Source organism: Atractosteus spatula, chromosome 1, assembly GCF_055471065.1.
Source record: "Atractosteus spatula isolate fAtrSpa1 chromosome 1, fAtrSpa1.hap1, whole genome shotgun sequence".
Taxonomy (NCBI): Eukaryota; Metazoa; Chordata; class Actinopteri; order Semionotiformes; family Lepisosteidae; genus Atractosteus; species Atractosteus spatula.
The window spans coordinates 62608596-62636114 of NC_142706.1; the positions used below are offsets into that span (position 1 = coordinate 62608596).

The 27519-nt window shown below is 45.6% G+C and overlaps 1 protein-coding gene across 1 annotated transcript in view; it reads right to left on the minus strand.

Moving 5' to 3' along the window:
* Positions 1-27519, minus strand: part of asic1b (acid sensing ion channel subunit 1b) — a 177179-nt gene that overhangs the window by 140336 nt on the left and 9324 nt on the right. Inside the window, exon 2 of the mRNA XM_088922377.1 lies at positions 26311-26506. Within this exon, the coding sequence (XP_088778503.1) occupies positions 26311-26506 (196 nt within the window). The remainder of the gene's footprint in view (positions 1-26310; positions 26507-27519) is intronic.

Below are 27519 nucleotides of genomic sequence, written 5' to 3' on the forward strand. Positions count from 1 at the left end.
ATATCGACAGTGCGATACCTCGGGACTCCGGTGGCTCAGGCATGATTATTCATAATTCACGCACACCGCTACATATGTATATAGCTCCTGTTCTTTCTCCTCCTCTCCGAGAAGCCTTAACAGGCAGGCCCAAGATGTGGTGGAGCTGAATGGAGTCAGTCCATACTGTATATTTCTGAAGCTGTGGTGTTAATGCTGGGCTAGAGGAACTTCAAACATGTCTAATTTGAAGCAATCGAAGGTCCCTGTACAGTTTCAAAGAGCAGCACTGCTTCCCCAGACAGAACTCACTGTGGCATTTGCTTTTCCTTATCTTTTCAGAAATGTTCCATTTCAGCCTGTTTTTTTTTTCCCTTTTTTTGGCTACTTCTGAAAAGTCATTACAGCATAACAGAGGACATTTGCATTTTAAAAGACTCCCAACTGAAAGGCACAAGCAGGCAACGTGTGTGTTTTGATCAAGAAAAAGAAGAATATTTTTAACGAATAAAAACTGCTGGTTTGAAAAGGGACAATAACGTGCCTTAAAAAAGGGACAAGTGAACGTTTCTTTCTGGGAAAATTGAAAGAAAGTGATGAGCTGAGGCTTTCAGAGAGCCAAGGCTTGACCCCTGCTCTAGGTACATTATTTAGGACCTGGTCTCAATAAAACTGCCTCATCTTATTGACCTCTACATTCAGCTTTTTACTCCATCTATCAAAACTCACTCGCACACACTTGCAAAACTAAGAACGCAAAACCAGTTGGATTTCAATCACTCCACACACCTTCTGGCTTTTTTATTTAAAAAAAAGGAATCTCACAAAAGATAAAAGCCGGAGCAGTGACTGCCATTGATTTTCTGATTGTGCTCGGTTTGCTTTCACTGGCCCAATCCGTGATCCTACAACAGATTCCCGTGAAAAGCACCCTTGACCCCTCCGATGTGACATCCCTTCTGAAGCGGCCCAGCCAGTAAAGGCAGGCTTTTGAAGTGCACGGCTCTGTTGGACTGGGTTAGAGACATTCAGAGCTCCAGCTCTCCCCCAGCTAGGGCCAACCCCGCCACCAGCACTGTGGAGCTTGCAGTGTGTAAAATGGCAAATGGCTCTGACAAGTGAGCTCTTCAGAAGAAAGGTGTGCACAGTCCCCGGCGCCCATGGTTGGTACAAGGGTCACAAAAAGGTACAACGTAGCAGGACTTAGGAAAAGCAATTCCAGATACAGAGGTTATTAATAAAAAGCACCTATGTGTCATCTACCGCTTCCCAGTACAGCTGCGTTTAGTGCACTGCCTCCTGATCGCACTCTGTAGCATGAAAATTGCATTCAGGCCTGTTTCTTTTCTGCCTCTGATGCTCATGACAATGAACGTTGCATTGGGAGATCTTGCTTAATCGCATGCAAAGTTAAGAATTGAAAGCAACTGGGTGTGCAGAGCTCAGTAGGAACAAGGGTGCAATATCACCGCAATATCAATGTCATGTAATTGCAGTGATGCATGCACAGAGCTTTTGTTCTCTGCTTCCCGGCGCTTAAGGAATAAAGCAGCTTTCTATGCACCGTGACAGTCAAACACAGGATCTAAGGCGAAACGGACTTGTGGGTTTTATCGTTTGTTCATTTCTGCAAATACTGGCTGTTGAATCTTAAAGGATTTTTTTCCCGCACTCCCTAAGAATTCATCTGTGAAATCAAAGTCGAATTGTTTTCTCTGCCTCAAAGCAAGACGTGGTTTCATGTCACTCTGATTTTTTTTTAAATAAAAAAATCGCACTTTGTTCAAGAATCTGGTGTACGTGAGTGACATAGGTGATGTCTCGTGTTTCTGTGACTCCCTTAGAAGTCTCTCGTTCTTCTACTGTTTTTACTCCAGTACACACCGACCGAAGCAGTGAAATGAAAGGCCAGAGTGAGCTTCACAGATGAAGTGTCTTCGTGGGTTACAATGCCTGCACTGCACAGCGTCTCCCTCCTTTAAGTGCTGTTTTTTTCTCCAGCAGAGCTATCCAAGAGGGCACTTTTTAAATTAAAAGGGAAATTAGGCTGGCTGGAGTGCTGATGTTGTTAGACGCAGACAATTAGATATAATCCCTGCGTACCCAGGGGCAGCTCGGCTTTCATTAGCTATGGTTGGCTCGCCTGCGGTGTTGGGACACAGCTCTAAACCCTACTATTGATTTCCGCAAAGGGCCTGTGTATCAGCCTGCCTTTCTGGAGATGGACTCACTTACTGCCTAATGAGCAGGCAGCTCAAAGCAAGGAAACGACAGCCCTGAACCAGCTGTGAGCTAAAGAGAACAGTGTGGAGTTGCGTCAGACAATTATGCATCAATAGGTGAGGGCATCTGCCTTTGATACATTTCTCAGTCCCAATTATAATCGTCTTTTCATCACACCATATCTCGGAATCGATAATTATTGGGTTTTGTATTTGAAATTGCCAGTTTTTTTGTTCTTGTAGACCCATCAAATTTGCGGTTAATCAGAAAATCCCCTTCAGAACTGAGGCTGGGGAGAGTACAGAGTGTAATCTGCTTCACACATCTGAGGGGTAGTGTCTCGCTTTTTTACCTCAACGCCGCTGCCGATGTGGGCAGTGTCACACGCAATCGCAGGCTTGGCTGGTGCCGAGGAGGTAATGGCGCCGTTGCCTGCGGTAAGTGACAGCGATCTAGTGGCGCGGTTAAGGGATTGCCGCTCGAGCGTGAGCAGATTCCGGTGTGCTCGGATCCTCTCGAGAACCGTCAGCCTTCAGCCATCTGCCATGTCGGAGACGTACCCAGGACCTCACCTCTGAAGAAGGGAGACAGGAGGATGTCTCCTCCCCAGCAGCTGGACACTCTGGACACCCTCACGTTTAAGATCAGATAAGATCACTTTATTGGCCATATACAATGTCTTGCATTAGGAGTTTGTCTTTTCGCATACCCCAGCTTGCTCTCCATGAGACACACAGACAAGGAGAGAAGCTTGGGGTCAGAGCGCAGGGTCAGCCATTGTACAGCGCCCCTGGAGCAGTTGGGGTTAAGGGCCTTGCTCAGGGGCCCAACGGAGTAGGATTCCTGTGACGGCTGCGGGATACGAACCGGCAACCTTCCAGCCACAGGCGCAGATCCTTAGCCACAGAGCCACCGCTCCGCCCAGAAAGGTTTAAGGCGCACGGCCCAAGGGAGGCCAAGGGATACCAGATAAAGATAGGTGAGACGGAACAAAAACGCCCTTTTCTGCACACCACCCATAAAATGTTCACCGGACCCGCCTGGGTGCGGCCGATCCGGGCAGGCGGCTGTGATGTCACCCCTGAAGGCTGACGAGTCCGTGCCTCCGATTCTCGAGAGGATCCGAGCACACCGGAATCTGCTCACGCTCGAGCGGCAATCCCTTAACCGCGCCACTAGATCGCTGTCACTTACCGCAGGCAACGGCGCCATTACCTCCTCGGCACCAGCCAAGCCTGCGATTGCGTGTGACGCGGCCCACATCGGCAGAGGCGTTGAAGAGGGAAAGTGAAACACAGCCTGTCAAGACATATGAAGTGAGTTAACACCCTGTACTCCCCCCGGCCTCACCTCGGAAGGGAATTTTCTGATTAACCGCAATCTCTCTTTCACTTGATCCAGCAAATTCCCAGCCAAACGTGTGACAGGCGAACGGGAGGCACAATAAGGGAATAAACAGTTCATACAACAGTAAATCAATGAAATTTACCATTGCTTTGATTGCTCTGCCTCTGCCTCTTAAATATTTAACATTGCTGGGTTCATTTTATTCTGCCTTGGACAAAACGGCTGTGTGTTCAAAAGCTGATAAGTGTGTGGATTTTCTGCAAAACCACTAACTTCATACATTTTTTATAGCATAAAATTAACTTTTTATATTATGGTGAAACTGGATGAGTAACAGTGTTATTTTCTGTGTTGTACAGTTTTGCATTGCAGAGGGCTGTGCGCAGTCTTTTCCAGACTATTCGTTTTACTTCCAAATTCCCATCCTGCTCCTGTTTGGATCGCACGTGTGATGTCAAATAGCTCTACCAGAACCAGAATACCATCTAAAAAAAAAAGCATTGCTCAAAAGCTAAATATTGAAAAACTTGGGTGATACAATTTGCTCTCACAGACCTCTGCATGTGACTTATTTTGCACGAAAAATGTATCCAAATAATCTGAAATAAAAAAACAAAACATAGATCACGAAGCAGGAATTGCATCAAGAATGAAAAAGACAGATTCAGCTGTAATACAGGCCAAAGATTTGAAAGCAGAGCTGGAAATGAAAGGTAAAAAGTAAAAGGCTGAATATCCTTCAGCCTGCTTCTATATCTTGCAGATAGTTTGCAAAGAAAGTGAAACAGGAAACTGGCCAAAATATAATTTTGGGTGTAATCTAGGTCACTTGGAATGTAACAAATTACTATTGCCATGTACTGGCCTTGAAAAAAATACATTTTTGTACTTTAAAATTAATTTGTGTGATTTGTAATTCTGTTTTCAAAAACCTGACCCTGTACTGTAAACAACACTTCTGAAAAACTGCCAGAAATAAAAAGCTCTTTTCGAAACCATCCACATGAAATTCAGTTCTGTAACAGCTCCCCAGCTCAGCAGCAACAATAAAAACGCAGCAGATTGAATGCATTCTTGAGTTGCACAGTAGCGTATAAAAGTTCTGCAGGACACTGGAAGAACTTCCTTCACGAAGGATTTAGTGATCCTATTAGTCTGCCCCATCCAGCTGCTCTGACCAGGACAGGCCAATCAATTCTCTATTACTGGAACGTACACAGACAACGATCAATTAGAGGCATTCCTCTGAATAATAAATATCTCGCTAATGAAAAGGCCAGGTCCTGAATAATAAGCACCATAATTTTAACAGGCCACCATCACACCATCTTCATCCACTTTCCCAAAGTCAGAGAACAGCTTTCCCTCCAATAGACCACAAGAGACAACTTTTCCCAGCCTTGTCCTGTGAACAAAGCCACATTTAACCCTAACAAAAGGTAAGTCAATCATCAAAATCTCCAACGGACGAATAGGCTACGTTTTGTTTTACAGCATGGTAAAAAAGGGGCTGGAATCAATAAAAAATTAGTTGCCAGTGGAGCATGAAGAGAGTTATCTTTGCGAAAGTGGTTTGTTCTATTTATGAGGCTGCTTCTTTGTAAGAAGATCTCTCAGGCTTATCACCCTCATGCAGCGTGAATTCTGAAGCTCTTAAATACAAAAAAAAATGCATTACTTACTGTAGCCATGCCCTTTGCCTGAGGGGTCTGCTTTGCCATACAGATTCTTATATATAATTAGCAGGATTGCTGGCTTATCTTTCTGAATTAAGGTCATAAAGCAACAGCATAATTCCAGGAGAGATGTAAAAGTACTTTTCATCAATGTTGGGGTGATAACCTTTTTCTTCCTGTTTCTCTTCTGTGTAGGCTAAGCAGCCTCACTCAAAGGCTGGTGAGATACAGAAGTATTACCACCTTGCAGCTTTGTCTCGACGCACCTCAGACACTACTGGGGCAGGAGACCTCTAAGGAAAATCAGGCTGCTGCTGCGTATGGGTATGGTGTGGGGCACCAGTAGGTGGCGCTACTCCCTCTGGACCACAATCGCCAAACCAACGCTCCAGTTTCGTGACAGAAGACATGGTGCAGTCCTCCAGATGAGAAGATTAAGAACTGGAAAAATGCATTAAATAGTGACTTCCTGATGTTTTTATTGGAAACCCTTTAAAGCCCCATGACAAATTAGTACCATTAACAGTCCATAACATTGTTTGACCCTGCTAACGTTTTAATAATTAATAATAATTTAATAATTGCTTACACTTATATAGCGCTTTTCTGGACACTCCACTCAAAGCGCTTTACAGGTAATGGGGTCTGCCCTCCACCACCACCAATCAGTGGGGAGGAGAACAGAGTGATGAAGCCAGTTCATAGATGGGGATTATTAGGAGGCCATGACTGGAAAGGGCCAATGGGAAATTTGGCCAGGACGCCAGGGTTACACCCCTACTCTTTTCGAGAGACGCCCTGGGATTTTTAATGACCACAGAGAGTCAGGACCTCGGTTTTACATCTCATCCGAAGGACAGCGCCTGTTTACAGTATAGTGTCCCCGTCACTATACTGGGGTATTAGGACCCACATGGACCGCAGGGTGAGCACCCCCTACTGGTCCCACTAACACCTCTTTCAGCAGCAACCTTAGTGTTTCCCAGGAGGTCTCTCATCCAGGTACTGACCAGGCTGATACCTACGTAGGTTTGGTGGGCTGCCAGTTGTGAGTTGCAGGGTGATATGGCTGCTGGCTGCTGGCTGGTTTTAACTGGAAAACCCTCTGGCACTCCGGTTTCTTTCATACCGGTTTCAGGGAGCACACTGCTTCGTGCAGGAGGGATGCTGGGACTGCCATGATCTCTAGCCTTCACAACCATATATCATGATTGATTCACTGTCATGCCCGACCCCCAGACATTAGTCCATAGAGTACAAAAGCCAGGTCTCTTTGGTAGAAGACTGGGGGCCTGAGGGCCCTGGCAGCTAGTGAATGTTTTCAAATGAACCTCCACTGGACATGAAGATCAGAGGAGAAGGAAACTTTAACCACACAGAGATCCGGTGGCTAGTTCATCAAGACTTTAGCTGGATGCAAAAAGTGGGTGATGTCTATCAGGTGACCCCTGCTGGAGAGACGTGGTATTTCCATACAGAAATCAGCTGTCGAGGTTAAGCAGGTACTAGTTTGTTTGTCCATACATCAGAGGGTTCGAGATTTGAGTCCTGGCTGGCGACGACTAAGCAACAGATATTTGAATTCTGTGGTACAGAACTCCTAGCCTTAGAAAGATACAGGGCTTGCTAGCTTTTATAACAAATGACTTCTCTGTGCCTTAATTAAATTTCTATGTTGTTAAGTGGCCATTGTATCCAAGACCTGCAAGTGATGGTTATGAGCTTATAATGGCAGGAGGGAGGATCACTGCTTCAGGAGGCTATAACATACAGTCACTCACAGCTACTCAATACAGTCAGGTTTCAAATGTCTCAATGTCTAAACCTAAGTCACTGCTGTGGGAGTGATCAGCTAACAGGCCAAAAGGACAAAATAAGCGATGAGCAGCAACAGAGATTCAGGCAGCGCACGTGTAATAGAGGAATCGGACAACTGAGGCACAAATTAGCAGACAAACCCGACAAGACACGACTCCACCATGAACCCCCATTCTACCCCAGAAGGCCTTTCTCCTTTTGCAGAAGAACGTCGCAAGAAAACCACACGTTCGCCCTCCCTGCTCCTGCCCTCTCTCAGCATGAGCAAAACCATTTAGTTCCCCCACAGGTGGAGTTTGGGGACCCCCCTCTGACACAGCCGCGTCTCCCAGGGAGTCGTCTCGGAAGGCCGCGGGCAGGGGGGGCGGCCCTGCCCTCTTGGCCGAGTGCGCGATCGCAACTGAGCGCCAGGTTGAGTTCATTGGAAACCGTTACAGAGGAGTTCAGCAGCCGGCCCTCCGGCGACAGGCTGTTGGTTGCAGGACTTCATTAGACAACCACACCTCCACCTGCCCCTTGTAATGAATCTACCAGAGGCAGCAATGAACACCTTTCTTGAAGGCCTGGGTTTTCTCCAGCACCGGTGACTGGAGGTGGGAAGCAAAGCAAATTGTTGCAAGAAAAAAAAGCATTCAGCTTATGGGACATTTGAGAGTAACCAATAAACTAATTATCTATTTGCAGAGACATACCCTACAATGCCTTTAAGAAACACGGAGCTACGTTTCACATCCTTTCTGTTAATCCCCCTGAACTGCACACTTTTTCTCCCTTCTCAAATATTTTAATTCATTCACAGTTTTCACGCATTGCTCATCCCAAACTCTTTTATTTCTTGGAAGCAGTAATGCTCAGATAATCCTGACAATAATGCAATGTGGCCGAATTACTTTGTCTCCCATGAGCACGGTTGTCACGGTCTTTCCTCGCACTGCGAGAGGCTTTAACAGCTGGCCCTGTGGGTGTTAGTATAAGTGGCAGACTGTTTGAATCCTGACAAAGTACAGACCTGATGCGTGGGCCCAGGAGATTCTAGCGGTCTTCACCAAGCACACGTTCCTCCTCTCAGAATTGTGACAGGACACGCACACGACCAGCTGTTGCCAGCTGTCAAAGTGCCGACTGTAAAATCTGCTGCTCAATGTCACACATCAATCCATCCATCCATCCATTCTCTAACCACTTTATCCAGCTCAGGTTCACGGGGGAGCCAGAGCCTATCCTGGCAAGCGGCCGGCGCAAGGCAGGACACACCATGGAAGGGACGCCAGTCCCTCGCAGAGCAAATGCAAAGACACAACCAGGCGCACACCCACACCCACACCAGGGCCAGATATCCCAGAAGCCACTTAACCTGCAAGTAAGCCTTTGGACCATGGGAGGAAACTGGAGCACCGGGTGAAAACTCACATGAACATGAACAAACACACTCCGCACAGAGAGCAGCCCAGGAAATGAGCCCAAGTCCCTACTGTGCCACCCTTTGCTAGACCAGATAGGTATAGATAGGTATTTAATTTCACTGATCTCCCCAGCCCTTTCAAGTCAAACTAATTTAGTTTATCCAGCCCAGTGTCAGACAGCTGTGTTTTCATCTCAGTGTGATTTGTTTGCAGAGCTTTGAAATCATAACACAAAACAGACAGCTCACAATGGCCTGCAACAGGAACTAAATAGGGTTTCTTTTTAAAAAACACACGGGTTGTAACAGTGGCCGGAGGAATCTCTGTTCAGCTAGGGATATTTGCTCCATTTTCCTAGGACATTTTCATTAACAAAACTATATCATCAGAAAACAGCACCAACCTTCCCGTGACACCTGACCTACTGAGAGACGGCCACTGTGATCTACCCATGTATTACAATTTCATAGAAAGAAACCAGGTCAACATCAAAAACATGGTAGGTCATCACTGAGCAATATGCCGAATTTGGTCAAAGCCACCAAAACATACTAAGAAATGAGTGAAAGGCGCAGTTGAACAGCCCTATCGGTATATCTGCCCACAGTCTGACGGAGACTCGGATGACAGCGCGGTCGTCACAGGGGAGCCAGCCCTGATGCCTGGCAGAGACCGGGAGTCCACCTGCGGTATGAAACGCAGGACCTCACGCAGCGGCTGGGGTGCGCCAAAGGTACAGATCGGCCCCGGGCCCCGGGCTCCAGCGTTATTAAAAACGATAGAGCGACCTCAGTCTCGGTGAGGAGAGCTGGAGGTGGTGCCTTAACCTGTGATTTAATCAAGGTGCCTGTCTCTCTGTCCATTTCCCGAGCAGGAAATAACTCACCGGCCCTGCGGAGGCCCCCGGCAGAGAGAGAGCACGAAACAGGTCTGCGTCTCCCGTTCCTTCGCCCTCGCGCTCCGCGCCAGCCGGGGCTCCGCTGGGGCTGGCTGGGAGGACGAGACGCGTGCAAAGGGAAAGGAGGAAGAAAGGAAGGAGGAGAGGAAAGAGAGACGCGGGGCTCGGGGCGCCCTGCGACAAATCCTGTTAAGGCTGTCACCCCTGCAGCCATTCTTGCCCTTAAAATATTGTTTTAATAAGAAAGGAGGGGTGGCGACAGGAAGAGATCTATACAGCTTATCCTTTAAAAATCAATTAGAAACGCTTTAGCCAAGATCAGGGGCATTGCCTGCTCCAGGGTCTAGAGGAAAACGCCATAAAACAGAAACCCGATCTCTCATAGGGGCGCGCTAATTGACAGGGGACCAGGGCAGAGGTGTTACCAACAGCATCAGCTGGGAGAAGAAGGCGATAACATCTGCATTTTCTTTTATTTCATTACTTTTCCTAATGCATTTTCAATTACATGGGGCCTGAGTGATTCTCTGCGAGCGTCGTTTCTGCTTAAATTGAAATGGCGTCAAACAGAGTGCCTTATCTGCAGCACGGCTCTTAGCCCTGATGGAAACTTTACTTTGTTCCAGCCATTTTACTAATGGAAAACACGATCACTTGTTGCACTTTACTGCATACTCGCAATGTCTCATTTAATGCGACTTCTAAAGCACTGCAAGATGATATTCCTCACGAACAAGTGCCCCCGACAACAAATACTACTGAAACAATCAAAGGTTTCCAAGGAACAGGAAAAGGTTTATTCAGTGCTGAAAGGAAAAAGAAAAGAGACACAGCGTTTCAGCTGTGGGGCCTTCTTCAGAAGTGGCCAGAACCTTCTCCACTCCTGAAGCTGAAACGTTGATGTCTCTTCTCTTTTCCTCTCAGCGTGGAGCAAACCCTTACCTGTTCCTTTACAGCCTACGCATGCTGACGCACGCAGCTCCCTACTTGATCTTCTTCAATTAAAGGTTTGCCTGTGCCAGAGTTTGCCAGAAGAACAGCGTGCCTCAAACAAAAAGCAAGAAGATGAAAACTTTTCTCGCTGCTAGACGGGGCTGGTTCACCGGAAGACAAGAGGCTATAGCAGGAGACTGGGCCCTGACCTAGGTCTCTCCTCCCAGGACACGGAGCACCTGTGGACCTGTTTCAAGAAGGTCTTGATGGGATAGAAGCCCTAAATCAGTCCAGACGGGTTGGCTACAGAGTAAATAACTGCACATCCCATCTGAACCCGAGACTAAAAATATGTTTTCAGGGTGAGGGGAGAGGTGGATCTGCCTGAAATAATAGTTACATTCAGTACAGACGTCTAGCAGAAGCTGTGTTTTTTAGCACGTCAATGTCAGCGTGCTAATCTGCTCTCACAAGCTGTTTCGAGAACACTTGACATTTATATCTCCTCCACTCATTAGATTGCATTACCACTTACAGTAATAACTGATGATAACCCTAGAGAATAACTCCAGCCTACCCTACGTCACGCTGAATGCATTACATCCGTCAACTCGAATAGCAGAAGCCTCCTTCAGAAACGTAACAAAAAAATCACACTCCGCTCTTTTCCCTGTGGCTGCTTCTGAGCCTAAACAAGACTGAATTCTAAACAAGAGCATTTGTTGGAAAAAAACAATGACTTTTCAAAAAGTTACATTCTATCTTAAGATTTGTGATGGCCCGTGCTGATAAGAAAGACAGGACCCGCTCTTGCTCACTGTGTGTGTTTTAATTAAAGCCGGCTAGTAGGCCTCAGACACTTGATCTCTGCTTGCTCTTTTGAATACCCGGGACACAAGCCATAAACCACTTATTAATATTCATTTCAGCTAATTTCTGTGTAATTTATTTATGGATGATGAGGTCAAGTCCACTGTGGAAGATATACAGTGACAGCGTTACCCACAGTGCAGGCTCTGTGGTAGTGAGGCTCAGACATGGATTAACAGGGCTCTCCATGTTACATGCAGTGCATGATACTCAGGACAGCTTTTCCAAAATCATTGTTTTCCTGTGGAGGAAGCTATTGATATCTGGCTTGGTGCCACAGCCAGATCTACAGCTCCCTCTTCAAAGAGATCTCTCGTCCCGAGCAGGACTCTCGGGACTCTCGTTCTGAGGTGCTGCAAAGCGAAACAGGCAAAAAAACTGAATCTGCACAGACGTTAGTTAAATCTGAGGTATAACACAGCAGCTGCCATGAGCCATGAGATGCGAACACTGACCAAAGCTCCTGAATGCAGGGCTCTTCATTTTCTGTTTGTGCTGTTTCTCAGCCTGCCTCTCTAATAGATGTTGCGCCCATGCAGGCTCTTAATTAAAACTGAAGAGCGGGCTATTAATTGCAGTCAAGTTCCATCGTGTTTACTCCCCGAGCTCAGCAAGACGTTTTACTAGCGATGATGATGCACAACAAAGGCATTGGGTTCAGGTGTTAATAAGACAATCCTGACCATTTAAAATGAACTGAAGCTTTTCCGCATTGAGAAGTCGCAAGTCTATTTAAAATTTCCCATGTCTTCTCGATCAGCGGGGATAAGTGGTGCATAGAACCTGTTTCTGTTTCTTCCAGTAAATTTTTATGTACATTAATGGGGTTGCAACCACTGTCTGGTTTCATTTCTTATTCATGAAGTTTCTAAACCCAGGCGTCTCAATCATGGTCACATGACATGCATCCAATGGGGGCCTCTTCACTGCTAACTACCACAGCTGCTCCTGCTGCAGCTACGGCTACTCCCACTGTCCTGGTTAAGGTGTTACTGCCATCATCACTATGACAGAAAGGTTGATTTCAAAACAGAGAATGAAAATTGCCTTGTTTGCTACCGAGAGGTCCTGATCACAGTCCCTGCAGAACAGGCTGCTGCAGTATGCCGAGAAAAAAAACCGTCCTGAAACACACAGGAATTGTGAGGTGTTCTGGAACCGAGTCTGAGATCCACTGATAATGGAGAAGCTGGTGAAGGACTGACAGTTGCAACTTGCAGAACTGTGTACGAAGTCTTGGGTATACATTATGGGTTTTCACTACTTTAAGCTAAGAGAACCTTTTTGCCTTATTCTCAGTATATTAATGCATATTACAGACTCTTACACTGTCTTCTTCCCTTAACAAGAATCTGCAGTAGTGGTGCTGACAAGCCAGGCGATTTAATTTTCATTCAGTCATTTGCAGTTCAATCCCTCCTGCACACCCCCACCAGAGGCAACTAATGCTTAATTTTTGCATTTGTCAAGAGAGCAAGAATCGGAACTTTACATACTGTTTTCTGGCACCCATGAAACATAAAGGCATGCAGCATGCTAGTGTATCTATCTGTTTATCAATCAAGAGAGGCAGAAGGATGTTTCACAATTTTTCTTGCTCCTTTTCTAAGGGCTATGATTGTCTTGAGCAACAGCACTGATTTACTTCTATTTTCCCACATGCACATGCAATTTCAGTCTTCGGTCAGCTTGACACCCCTGGAGGGGGTGTGGATGCAATGCATCTCTCGCTGGCGGAGCTCTTGGCCCTACTCAAGCCCATCCAAGCCCATTGGCTCCCGGCCAAAGCGCTGCAGACTGCTGGGAGCCCCGGCCAGTGGTGGCCGAGACCTGCGCTCCCCCTGGAGCTCTTGAAAGCCCCTGTTCTGGACAGCTGTTCTGTCAGCTGCGGGACCTGTGTTGCAGGGCTTCCTTTGCCAAAGCAGAACCACTTCCCCAAAACTATTCCCACCCCCTATTCTAACCTTCCAGCCTATTAAACAATGGAGCAAAAAGCGAGAGTACAAATGCCATAAGACCAGTGACTCGCAGCAAAGAACGTTTATATAAAAAAGCTCTTGCTCTATGTGACAAATTAGCACTGCTGTGTTCTGTAATCCTCCGTAATCCTTTCTAAGTCCTTCTTTGCACCCTGATCTGGTTACCAGCCCAGGCCATTTTCATTCATGAGCTGTATTCCTCTCTGGTTTTCAAGACCCACACCATTAGGCTTCAGACATGGATACCTTCAGTGTCAGACATGGATATCTATTCCCTTAACTAAGACATTGACTTTATCTTCTTGGCCCAACACCCTTAAATTAAAGCAGTGCTTAAGAGGAAAAGTAACCGTATGTTTTTGCTTTGTTTTTGTGGTGTTGTTTTTTTTTTTTTACAGCTGGCCTTAACCATACCCTTTTTCCTCTGGAGCGCCGGGTTCAAATCCATCTGAGATCACACGAACGAAATGAGCACTTGCAATCAATTTTTTTTTCTGAAAACTTGCAGCCTGGCAGAGCACAAATCAATTCTGACCACTGGACCTCTTTTATTGGCCCTTCCTGGGACATCTAGGCTGTTGTTCAGAGTGCAAAAAGATACAAGGAAGAAACATCCCAAGTCCCAGACAGGAAGGATACGGGGATTCAGAGCCTCAGAGGCAGCCAAGCTAGCTCTCCATTTACTTTTTCTGATTCCCGAGGAATAACAATGTTTGACGAGAAGATGAGCTTAGACATTTTTATTGAAACGTTTGGAAAGGCAGATCTTTGGATCGACCCGCTAAACGGATTGCCAAATCCCTGGCCGTACGAAGAGGAGGGGACCTACCCCTGCAGAGCGAAGAGTTAACCAAGGAGGAGATGAGATGGCTTGGGTGCCGAAAGATGGAGGTCAGAAAGGAAGAAAGACTGGTTTCTTGAGGCATTTCTAGATTTTCAGGAAGTGACGTCATGTGAGATTACAAGTTACACAGTGACACGCTTTGTCACTGCCGAAAGCCGTGTTAAAAACTCGTTTCAGCCAACGCTAACGCAGGCGACGCGTTCACACAGTGGCCTTCGCTTTCCTTGTTTTAGATTGACTAGTTTAAGTCACACGGCTCCCCCCGATTTCGTGATGACGAGGGGAGAAAAAACAACTTATGTTGCAGCGATACCGGTCTCTGGAAGCGGGGAAAAAAAGAAAAAAACAGCTGACGTTTTAAATCAGTGAGGATTTTCATCCAGACTTTCGAGGTAGGAATACTGCTGACGTTGCACAAATGAGCTTCTTTGTCGCGTCTGAGGTGCAAGAAAAAAAGAAGCTGACACATACAGTACACCTTGCCCCTTTACAAACCCGCTTCCTCCAAATCAACATTCAGTACCGTTTCTTTCGGAACCCTATGTCACATTTCCATGCCATCTGATAACAAATGAAGAGTCCAAATTATGACTTGGAAGATGACGTATTCAGGAAGAGGTCAATGGACTTCAAACGGATTAAGTTTTAAAATGTGTCCAGTTCTGAGCAGTGAAGGGAGAATTAACGGCAGATTGTTGGCGCTGGAGCAACAGTTGGAACTGTATAAAGCTGTATCTGACAATACATTGTGGTGTCCGTCTCTTTTGAATGCAGCAAGCCTACGAGAGATGTCTTACACTCTCTTTTTGTAGCTATAACTTTCTTTTTCACATCCCACTTCATGCATTCGGCAGGAATGTTACAGTTGCTGGTTTCGGTCTAGATTCCCGTTTGCCGTGTGAGCGGTGTACTTTGGATCGGTCAGCTGACGCGCAGACAGTCTGATTGACAGGACATGAGTGGAGAGGCGCACATGAACGTCGCATGAGCTCGCTGGTGAAGCATTCCGCACCCAGCCGCGCAGAAAACAGACTGGCGTCCTCGAGTAACTCCCCCCAGCCAACGAGCGGGCAGAGCTCGTTTCTTTGAGTTACTCTCGGGCAGAAACACCGGGGGATTATTCCAGAAAAGCAGTAGGATAAAACACTAAAAATACTCTTATCTCTTACATTTTTTTAAAAAATAAGCTACTGAATTTTTTACAAAAAGTCCTAAAGAGTAGTGTTAAGAGAGCTATCCCAAGAGCTATACTTTGAATACAGTTTCCTCAACAAGCGTTTGTTTATGAACATGCTATTTGGCTAGTTTAAACAGTTAACAAACAGAGTGCTGGAAAACCGTACATCTCTCAAAAGAGAGCGAGCTGCAGAATTTTCAAGCTGGGCACGAGCCCTGCCAGTGATGTCTGAAAGTCTTTGTATCCAAGTGGCTCCTTCTTGTGGCCCGTTCAGAACCGTGGAGTATGGGCGTCACTATGGGAAGGCACAGTGGTGCGGTGGCTAGCATTGCAGCCTGGCAGTGCTGGGGGGGCCCTGGGTTCAATTCCTGGGGTGCTGTCTGTGTGGAGTCTCCATGTTCTCTCTGCAGTCACACGGGATTCCTCCCACTGTCCAAAAACGTACTGGTAGGTTAACTGGCTTCTGAGAATATTGGCCCTTGGTGTGAGTGTGTGCGTGTCTGTGCATCTGCCCTGTGACGGACTGGCGTCCTGTCCAGGGTGTACCCTGCCGCGTGCCCCTTGCTTGCTGAAATAGACTCTGGCTCCCCTGTGACCCCTTAACTGGAAGAACTGGTTAGTGAATGGATGGATGGAAGTACACGTGCTTGACTTGACACATTTCCAGGTGTGGAATCTCCCACGCCTGATCATCATGGCTCACCTCCACAATCTTTGCATTGATCATTTTTGCGATGCTCATCAGAGCCATCAGCCTTCTCTTGCCCCCCCCACCCCCAGCGCCAGGTTTCATGGTGGCCAGTAGAATCAAGAGTTGGCACCGTCCAGAGGAGTGAAGGGGAGCTCTCACTGACAACTGTGAAGCATTTTTTTGAATCATGGATGGTACTGTACTTCTATTTAAAGTTTGTATAAAAAAAAAAAACAGAAAAAACAATCTAGCTGAATCTGAATCATCTGTGTCAGGGAGGGACTTCCAACATTAGTGAGGATGTTAGCTGGTAGAAAATTACCCCACAGTTGTGCTGACATATGTTAAGGATTCATTATAGCTTACAGAGGAATAGTGATTTTCAATATTTTTTTTCCTACTAGACAGGATTAATGAATCGATCCTTTTGGGTTAGAATTTTTAGAGGAGGTTTTTAATTCATCCTGTCAGACCTCTGCACCTCAGCTAAAAGCTACATCTGTTTGCATAATTACCTGGACAGTTGCAAATGAGCTAAAACCAGTTTACACACTATCCTCTGTACAGTTGTGTTGATAAGAGTTTGGATATTATTGTGGTCTAGCGTTAAGGAAGAGAAAAAAACCACCAAAAATAAACTACAGCCAGGGAGAAAAAACTGACATACAGAAAGGATTTGTCATGTACCATTCGTGTGGGTGGCTCTCATCGGTGGAGAACGTCTGTCCTGTAATAGTTCTGCCGTTATCTGCTTTGCATGTTAATGCTATCTTTGAAACTAGCCAACCATCCTCACCTTTGATCTGAGTAGCTTCAAAAGAGCACAGTGATAGCATTTCCCCCAATTAACCAGCACATGAGGTGCGGTGCAGGAAAACAGAAGTGATCAGTCCGGCACAGCTAAAAAAACAGTTCCTTGGGTTTATTGGTGTGATCTTTCAGTCCGCCTAAAGAGACTTTGGTTCTTCAATAATTCTAATTCATTACTGTGCAACTCAGATTATTGTTAATCTAATGTTAGAGCTTGTTCTGACCTCAGCAAGCACCCAGATACAGCATTTGTATCATAACTCCTGCTGACTGTGTCAAAGGAAGAGTATATAATCATCTTACTGTGACATCTTTAAGGACCATTGGGAAAGTGACATGTTAAACAGAAATAAGACTAGGGGGATGAACCAGGAGCCCTGGGTAATTTGCACTTTGGTCTTGGACATTAGGGTGTCTCTACAGTTCTCCTTTAATTGAAGTGGTGGAGCAGTTTCTCTCTCCTCCTCGTGACCTGCTGTGGGCTGCTGCTGGCACTGAAGTTCTGTGTGGAGGTTGCTGCACTTGAGTGGCAGATAAAATGACGTTCTTCCACTAACTTGCTTCAGGATCCTTTGGGATGAGTGACAGGAATTATTAATAATAATAATATTGCTGCACAAACGCTAACAGTCACCCTCCACGTGACTTCCCTTCACCGAATTTTAACGTGTTTTTGACAGCTCCAGCGGTTTTTTGTCAAACGATCCGACAAAAATCAAAAAACACACCGAGCAGATGTAATTAGGAGCTGGATTAAAACGGCAGGGAAGAGAAGTGACTGAGGAAGTTAAGGAGAGAGGGGAGTATAAGAGGGTGCAAGACACAGAGCGAGGCTGCCAGAAACAGAGGAATCCCCAGAATGGTGAAGAAGTCAAAACAAACGAACCGCTAGCAGATAAACAGAGAAAATGCCATGCACGGGGCTGGTTGCCATGGAAATTGTTTTTGGAGAGAGACTTGGGAGATCTGGCAGGCAAGGATTGAAGGACAGACTGAGAGAGAGAGGGAAAAGAATGATTCCAGATCCGCACTATTCATGAGAGTCCAGGCCAGCAATTTCCATACCTTAGAGCCTCCTTTCTGCTTCTAACACAGAAAGTGTTATATTTTGATAAGCCTGGCCAACAAATTGCACAGCTGAATCGCACTTGGACGTCTATATCTCTGGTGGCAATAACATGCTTCAGTGTTTTAGCATGTATCAGGAGTTCTGCTTAATAGTCCAGGCTTTTCTAGCTAGAGAAGAGCAGATACACTCAGCAAGATTTTCTCAAGATGTGTCTCATTCTCGGCAATCTGAACTGCTTAGCTATTGGAAGCCGGAGCAGTCAAGGATAAACAGCTATGCAAGCTGTTAAATGTTATAAATCAAGTCATGGGGTTCCAGAAACATACAGGCCACATGTTACTACAGCTGTTTTATACACATAACACTTGCTGTTTCAGCTGTTCAAATAACATTCCTGATTCTTTTCTTTCTACAGGTAACATCTGGTTTGTTGGTGGCACACAATTACCTCCCTGCCGCAGAGTCCTGGGTTCAACCCTAGACTTGGGTGCCTATATGTGTGAAGTCTGCATGGTCTCACTGGGTTCGCGTGGGCTTTCTCTGGGTATTCCCATTTTCTCCCTTCCATGTCCCACAGGATGCCATAACTGTCAAGGGTGTTTATAGTGCCTTTCTTCCCAACTTTCCGAAACACACATGAAAACTATTTCCATAAATGGTTGAATCGTACCTCTTTATTTTTAAGACGGTTTACCCCAGTTACATCTTCCAGCAAATTTTTTATTTTAAATGCCCCAGAAAAAAACGGTAAAGAAGCAGTAGTGACCTGCGATCTAGTAGGGAGCAGAAAATCAAAAGCCCTTCCTGTATTTTGATTTTCTGGCAGGGATTCAAAGAGGCACAGAAGAGGGAAAGTACTCCAAGCTCCTCCGCCATCAACCCAGGGAGGAAAGACAATGAACTCTGATCAGAAACAGAATCTCTGAAGCCTGGAGTTCCTGCGTCCTGCGATGTGTCCAGTTGGACCTAAAGCAACAGTGGGGTTGATGTAGGTTGAGCACAAGGTATGTGGGGTTTAGAATCATGAATCTGATTAGGTAGTTGGCTTGTACACTACACACGATTGTACAGCTTGTGCAGATTGTACACTGTGATCTGACGCGAATGCTGCTTCATACTGAGCATCAGTGACCTAGGAAGGACAGTTGTCGGTCTCAGGATTCACAGGAAAGAAGTAAATGCAGGTGTTTCACTCAATTATATGAGGAAAAGTAATGCTTCAACTCTTTGGAATCCCGTTCTTTTCAAAAAGCCCAATTTTCTCCTGTCTTAGGCCACAGTCAGGGACTCAAGTGTGCAGTAGTTTACAAAGTTCATTTCGCCAGCCTGTTAGACAGCAGAAATCATTTCACATACCTAGATTGCTCCCTGCTCTTTGAATGTGCGCTCGTAAATATCATCGTTCAATTAATATATTTTTTCAGTAACAACATGAGCGAATTCTCTGCAGACAGGGGAACTGAGCCGATCGATCAATCATTCCTCCCATCACAAAGGCAATCTCTCTTGCTCAACAAGACAGCACCTCTGCCTTCCCGTTGCGTGACTGAGGGGTCCTTCTCAGCCTAGAGCAGGCATGAACCCTGGCGGTACAACATTATGTCGAGATGTGTTTTTTTTTTTTTGGTGGAGCGTAATGGATGCCCCGTCTAACTAATAACATCCGACATTCTCGAAAATTACTTTAGTGGAATAGGGAGGCATCGTTTTCAGGCAGGAGAAATGTCATTACCGGTTTAGTTCCAGTTTTGAAATTTTCAGTGCCCCAGATGGACTGATTTTGATAAAGGCATCCATTATGTTCAGACAAGAGAGTTTTCAATCAGCCATGACATGAATTTGGCTATCAGTGGTACAGCGAAGGTGGCGTAAGACACTAAGATCCTACAAAGCAGACAGTCAATTGTGATAAATGCGCGGTTCTCTGCATCAACAGCAGCATGTGCGGGTAAAACCAGGGCTGTCCACGGGTCACTGCAATGTACTCTGCGCTCAGGAAATTTAAAAAAAGCAGAAATGGAGTTCAGAAACATATTTATCCCCCAGTTTCTCAGTACTTTCCCAGGGTGTTGTACTCATTTGCAAATAGACTCCTCTCTCTCTCTCATTGTTTGCAGAGAGGATAGTATTACCACAGGAAGGCTGAATGTCATTTGATTACTTGGACTCTTAGTTTTGCTCAATGCTGAAACCACACTGGAAGACTGCAAAGAGATGGGCATCCTCTACAGTCAGCTTATATAATATATATAACTCAGGGTCTCTCAATCCTGAGTCTGGGGACACACCTGTTGGCTGTGTCCTAGCCAAGCTCTTGGTTACATAACTGAACCTATAATTGACTGAAAAACAGAATTAAGGTAAATTTTATTTTATACATTATATTTTCTACAGCCAGTAGCCATATAACCCTGCAGCTGATAACTGGCAGCCCACTGAATCTCAGCAGGTATGAGACTGGCCAGTACCTGGATGGGAGACCTCCTGGGAAAAACTAAGGTTGCTGCTGGAAGAGGTGTTAGTGGGGCCAGCAGGGGGCGCTCAGTGTGGGTCCTAATACCCCAGTAATAGGGACAGTAAACTGTAAAAAGGTCTTCTGGACGAGATGTAAAACCAAGGGTTCTGACTCTCTGAGGTCATTAAAAATCCCAGGGTGTCCCTGGAAAAGAGTAGGGGTGTTACCATGGTGTCCTAGCCAAATTTCCCATTGGCCCTTACCAATCATGGCCTCCTAATAATCCCCATCTCTGAACTGGCTTCATCACTCGGTTCTCCTCTGTAAAGCTTAAAGTTCTATACCTGTCCAGAAAAGTGGTAAATACGTGTAAGAACATCTTTTAAAATGGTTTCAGTTCTTCAATACACAGGCCTGTGTAACCCAGCTCCTCAGAAGAAAAAAAACAATCTTGTAAAGGTTCCAGTGAAGCAGCTCGTTACTTTTGTTCAATTAAAAATTGAACTAAATCCAGAGCTTGAATCAAACCCAGCAGTATAGAGGCTCCAGCGACCAGGATTGGGAATCCCAGATGTAACCACGTCATCTTTCCACCCAGTGAACATGATCAGACATAGGAGAACACTCATACTTTTTCTTCTAATTACAGAACTCCCTCTTATTAAAAATGGGTCAGTTTTCACTCCTCTTCAGTGCAATCATTTAATATGGTGGCCTGTTAAAGGCAGCTGGGCCTGATACAGACATGTGGCATCGAAGTGTGCAGAAGACTATAAGGAAAGATAGACGAACAGGACAGGTGAACATTCGGCTCATCTCACTCACTCAATTCTTAATGGCATATTGATTCAAGAACCCCAGCAAGACTCTCCCACAGTGCCCCTGGTGACTCAGCACTTGTAACAAACTCTGCTGATGCTCTCATATATGATTTGACCCAGCTGGACTCATGCAAGACCCCAAGACCTTGTTTCTTGGAGGATTTCAGTGAAACTGCGTCTATGCCATGACTCAGAAATTTTATTTTCATGCTCCCTCACAGCCTGTAAAGAGATTAATCCAGCTCTCATTTCTGGAGGCAAATTGCCGGTCTTGCAGGTCTGGGTTCTGAATTAAACTAAGATTGGTCTGATGGTCTCTACGTGTTCTCTAGCTTAGATCAGGCCACACCGCGAGCAATTAACCCCATATGGCATCATGAAATAACCTCAGAATACAGGAAAGCTTTAGAGAAAGGAAGAAGATAAGATACCTGCTGCAACCCCAAACCCCTGTCCTGTTCAGCCCTTGCCCCCCTATGTGCTTAGTGCGGCAGAGGCTGGGCCTTGTGACTGGACACATCAGGACTCTTGGAGTTCAGAGCCACAAAGGCTAGGGTCCGGCTGAAAGAGACAGCACCAGAGCCCTTCACCTGCTTAGAGGAATGTGGAGTTTACCCACAGGGGCTCCGCTCATCCGCCTCCGAAATCACACTGACGTCGCACACCGGGGAAGATTTCATTTGAATCAAAGCCCGCTTTATGGTTGTGGATTAGTTTGCTTGTTAATTCTTCGAAAACACACCATAAAACCACATAAAGCCACACACTCTTCCACAGTGCCCCTGGTGCCATAAAATTTGGTTCCAATTTGTACAGTAGGCTGGGAGGAAACGCACTGCAGGGCCAAAAGAAATAGCAGTGGCAAGGGGCAATAATTTTATTTAAAATAACCAAATACATCGCACACGATGTACGCATTAGCATCTACACAAACACAACGACAAAATGCTGAAATAGCTTATGATGAAACTAACTGAGTTCAGTGTCCAACGTAATTGTTAAATAATCATTAGTAAAGATAGATGACCTAAACATCCTCTAGTGCATATGGCTGAAATTAGGAAAATTCACATTTTAAAGGTCTGATGCATCATCAGGTTCTTTCTGAAAGGCACTGGAAGAAAACTACAAGTTTATGGTTCCATCTGATCAACCTACAGTATACGTTCAGCAGAACAGGGCAGTCCTAGATGTCAGCACGGTTCTTAACATCGCGGGGTATCGTAATCTGTCTGTAGTTAGAGTGAGATTGTCTTTTTAAAGTTGATGTGCTGGGACGATTACCCAGCCCTGTAACAAACGGTCTCAGAGACTGCAAGGCTGCCATCAGCCTGTGAGAGAGAACCCTCATGTGTTGCACGTGAACGTTCACGGTCACCTTTTTACACACAGCCATCTCTTTAGGAGCCCGCAGAAGGGCAGGGGGGCTTCCATGTAGCTGAAATGAAGGCGGTGTGTGAAAAGAAGCTCTGCCTGTTTGCGATGACACCAGGGATTTCATGAGTTTGCTCCTTTCGGGCAGCAGCCCAGGTTTGGCAAGCCTTCTGAAATCATCAATAGCAGCATCAGATCAGGGCAGGAAGGTGAAATTGATCCATTTAAGCCTTGATTGAACGAATTCGACCTTCGTCTCGAGATCTTTGGGCTGTTGATGATTTAAGGAGATCTACAAATCTTGCTGGATTGTTGACCTTGAAGAACTGACTTGGGGAGCCCTGGACTATAATATAAAAATTAACCTTCCACTGAACTTGACTGATACATCTGTTAGACATCCATCCAATCAATCAATCAATTAATATATTACGCTTAGGTGGACAACGGCCTCAAGATCTAGAAAGGAATAAACCAGGTTAACTGCAGTATAAAAGGAGATCTGCTAAGAAGAGATGACTTGCTGGGAGACACAAACCAGAGCGCATGAGAGGTACAGTAATTACGTGGAAGTGCGTTTAGAAGTGCACTTGCTCCGAGTGTGGAGCTAGATACCCAGCTATGTTGCTGAAGTAGATACACTCGTTTCTTTCAAGGAGCGGCTGGGTGAGATCCTGGGATCAATTAACCAAACAGTCTAGATGGGGTGAATGGCCTCTTCTCCTTCCTAACCTTTCACATGGTCACAACTAGCTGCTCTGCTAAAATTATACTAGACAAGACACCTGGATGTAGCACGATTGCAAGACAGTTTCACATGAACTGGAGAGCCTCTTCTTGTTCTGTGCTCGCCTCTTATGTTCTTCTTATATCAGTGACGCCAGGAACTGCAGCAGCCACTAGGTCCGGAAGCACAAGGTAAATCACACTGTTCACTATGAAGCCACAGTGCAAGTGTAAGCAAGCCGAAATGTGTGCACAAGATAGTGCAAAATGAATTTGTAGAGGCTGAGTGAATTAAAGTGAAGGAGGTTTACGGAGACGCATTGTTTCGGCACTGCAAAAATTTCCTATGACAGCTAGAGAAACAGGTATTATTAAGTCCGTGCCATAGTAGGTCTGCAGTGACTCCTTTGTTCTAGAAATGTAATGAGCCCAGACTGAACCTGGAATGCCCTGGTTTATTTGTGAGCCAGGATAAAGTTTCAATAAAACGAGAACAACAGCTTGTACAGTATTTAATCCAGTATTGTGACGATCAATGTAAAAGGCCCTATAAAATAAAAAAAAGGGTACAAATTATAACGACATTGGTTAGGGAGCCCCCAGAAGCTGAGCCTTTATTAAATACGGGACTAAACTGAAATCAATTTGAGACTCACTACTAGATGGTACATAACTCAGAAGATATAATCAGCGGCCTCCCCTGTGCTCCAGGTTGGGAGCTCCAGGCAGCTCGCACATTAACCAGCAGCACAGACGCTTGCATCTTTCTCACTGTGGGGTTCGCAGGTACTGCAGGCAGCTCAAATGGATCTGTTTCATTAGACAGGGACTCTGGCAACGCAGCCGGTGTATCGCGGAGTCTCCACACAGAGCAGGGACATCAGGGTGAAGGATCGCCTCCGATGCAAACAATTTCAAAGTGCTGGGTGATGTTAAGCCTATTTGTCTGCACGCAGGGAGAGCAGCAAGATTAATCCACACCCCATCTTCTGTGTCGTTCAGCAGAAAAGGGAACCAGGAACAGTGGAAACCAAGTTTTCTTTTTTAAAAAAATGCAGAGACGTTCATTTTATTACTTATATTATACTGCACAAATTCCCCAAAATTTTTTGGGGGATTGTACTTGATCAATTGTATTTATTCTTCCATTGCCTTCTAACTGAAAGTGTTAACCGCTACTGCCTCGAATGATCTTTCAGGGTCTTGAAAAGCTATGGTTTGTAGTTTTTCTCTTCTAATTTAGTCCCGCACTCTATTAATTCTAGTTACAGTCCTGCAGTCAGCGGGGTAGCGCAGTGGCCAGCTCCAAAGTCACAGGCTTGAATCCTGTCTTCTTGGACACCTGTCTGGGCAAAGTTTGCAAGTTCTCTCTATGCTCATGTGGGGTTTCTATGGATACTCTGGTTTCATTTAACTTCTTAGAAAAAAGCAGAATAGATTCTGCTTTAAATTGTCCCTCCCATGGGTTTGATCTCAATTCCCCATGGGGAAAGTATTTTAAGGCACAGTGAAATTGTGGTATACATATAGTAGAGAGGTATAATGTCATAATTACAGTAGATAACCATGACAAGCTAACCTTAGTACATGACATAAGTGTGGTGATACCAAGGGTAAATTACACTGCTACAAAATCACCATGGTAAATTATCTTAAAGATTACAGTTCCAATACCCATCTTGTACTGGATATGAGAGATATGATATGATATAAATCAAAAAGGCTCTGATATGCAGTGGCATTTAAACAATGGCTCTTTACCAATCACTCCTTCAATTAACTAATGCAAGATAAATCTGAAAGAAATCGTTAATTGCCTGAAGCATGATTGGCCAGCAAGGCCTTGAGACTTTGAAAAGACAAAGGACATGAGACCTGAGTGATTCTCGCAATTCAATTGCTGGACAACTGGAACAGAGCCACGTTACCAGCCTCTGCCAGCTGGACTTGCGAACCAAGACAGATGTTCCTCCAGATTGAGTGGGAAGCGTCAGTGAAGACACACCAGCCCCAAACCAGGCTAAACACCCGCCACAGAGAAACAGAACTTCAAATGTGGGGGTTGCAGCACATTCTGAAACAGACAGATTTCAGGAGCAGCTCTTTGTGGAAAGTGCTTGGCAATATACACCTTTGTAAAAAGCGTCAGGAAATGCATCAGGTCCTCAGCTGACAATCCAGCACTGTTGGGTACAAGACATGCTAAAACGGGACTCACAACTTCCCCCAGCTCACTCCCCCAACTCTTCCGGTATTGCTGGAATATCCCCGTTTTAACGCACTGTTCAGAGATCGGCCTTGCAGCAGGTCAGAAAGGTCTTTCAAATGTACGTGCATAGAAGTGACCCAACGGACAAGGTGGTCTCATTCGTTAACATTCTCATGTTCTTAAACAGGCACACACAGATACAGTATAGTGGAATGCCTTAGAAGGCAACAGCAATATTTTTAACAACAAGGCCAAAGGAATCAAAATAATAATAGCAAAAAGGGCTGTTTGCTGCTACTTCAGCGCAAGTGCATAGCAGGACTCCCTGCCAGCTCTTATTTCTCTGACTAGAGCAGACGTGTTCCTTCTGACCGACCGTCACTCCATCAAGAACAGTCACAGCTGCTCAGCTTCTTCTCCATCTCTCCCAGCACCACCAGCCAGACTCTTCACACGCAATTCCTCATGCACAAAATCGCCTCCGCTCTCGTGAAACTGCTATAACCACGTTAGAAAAGCAGTCACAACGCATTACGGCTTTGCCCCTATAGATCTCGTTTCGTACAAAGCAACCCCAGAGCACATTACAATAAAAACAATTTCAGAAGCCACCGGCTCAACACAGAAACCAGCCAGCAAAATACTCGCGGGACGCGATTTGGAGCTATTTTCTGTCACTGCAGAGATTTCTCCAGATTTTCTCTCACCCCATAGAACCTCTAGCTAACATTAGAAACTTCCTTTGAGAGCAAGAAAAAAAAACAATATTTTCGAGACCTGTTGCTAGAATTGCACCTTAATACTTTTTATAGCTGCTTGCACAAAATTTCCCCCTTCGAGCAAAATCGTCTTCCCGGTCAGCCCCTGCAATCGGTCAGCGAACATCCCGCCGAGCTGCACGAAACTTTCGACCGTGGAATGCAACACCTGCGTGGGCAACAGCCCCACAACAGGCCCAAACTGGTCGACTCCAGCGATGGCAGTGCCGGCGGAGACGTGGAGACTCACCACTCTGAAGTCCTCGGCGCTGCACTCAACCCCTTTATAGCGGCAGGCCAGCAGCATGTCTTTGATGTCGTGGCCGGTGCGGTCGTAGAACTCGCGCATGTTGAAGGGCCTGGGCTTGAAGTTGTGGAAGTCTGCCTTGACCTTCAGGATCTCCATCACACTGTCCTCCACCAGGTGGGGGTCCCGGATCTCAAACCTGCTGGGAGAGACGGAGAGCTGGGAGTGGGACCGGCTGGCGGAGGTGCCGAACGCTGTTTGCCGTCCGCCTTTGTCCAGCGCGACAGGGGCTTTTTTTCAGGAGCAGCAGTGAGACACACACCAGGGCATCATTTTAAAGCCACGAGTCAGAGGAACAGGCTGCCCAGCATTCCTGTTAGAACAGATGCCCTTGGATCCTTCTGGAAATGGATCCTCAGATCATTTAGTCACGAGCAGCCAAAAAGATAATTGGGGGCCGATAGGCTCTTCTTCATTATGGTCCTAGCCAGCCTATCTGATTGTGAAGCTGTGAGAAATGCCACGTTCAGCCATCTACTGTGTATTCCTAACTTAGCAAACATATCCTAAAGGTCACTTTTCACTCAGAGGCATTTTGAGGCATTTTAACTCTTCTGTCCCACAACAGATCAAGACTGGGGTGGTCAGATCACATCATAAGCCCTGTTTCTACTTGCTCACTAGAAAGCATTTGCAACATTTAGAGGCAGGCTGGTGGCTCATTGACCTGATTATATCCACAACTCTGGCTTTCAAAAGTTTTTGCCTTTATTGTGTATTTACAATAAATTTAAAATAATCTGACTTCAGAAGAAACCGAAAGCAAGGGCTGGCCCCGTTTCTTTGCTCTGTGAATGTCCAGATTCGCCTAAGGAAGAACTGAACATCAAAGGGATTTTGACTTCGGCATTCATAAACAAACAAGACTCGCAGACCTCTCTGACATTATTTACTTTGTAAAATTTTCAAATGCGTTTCCAGCATTTAAAATCCATGTAAAAGAAACCCTTGATCAAGCAAGGACATTGAATCTTTGTCCTGTGAAAAAATGTTCTTATTCAGAGGCACAGTACTCCCTATGTTTGGCATCGCGGATTAAATTTTGTCATTTAACCCCGCTATTGTTCAGCCCCTGCCCATTCCCAGCCAGAGAAGAAGGCTTTCATTACTACCTACAAAGAGCTAGCAAAGACTCAAGTGATCGGCTGCTCC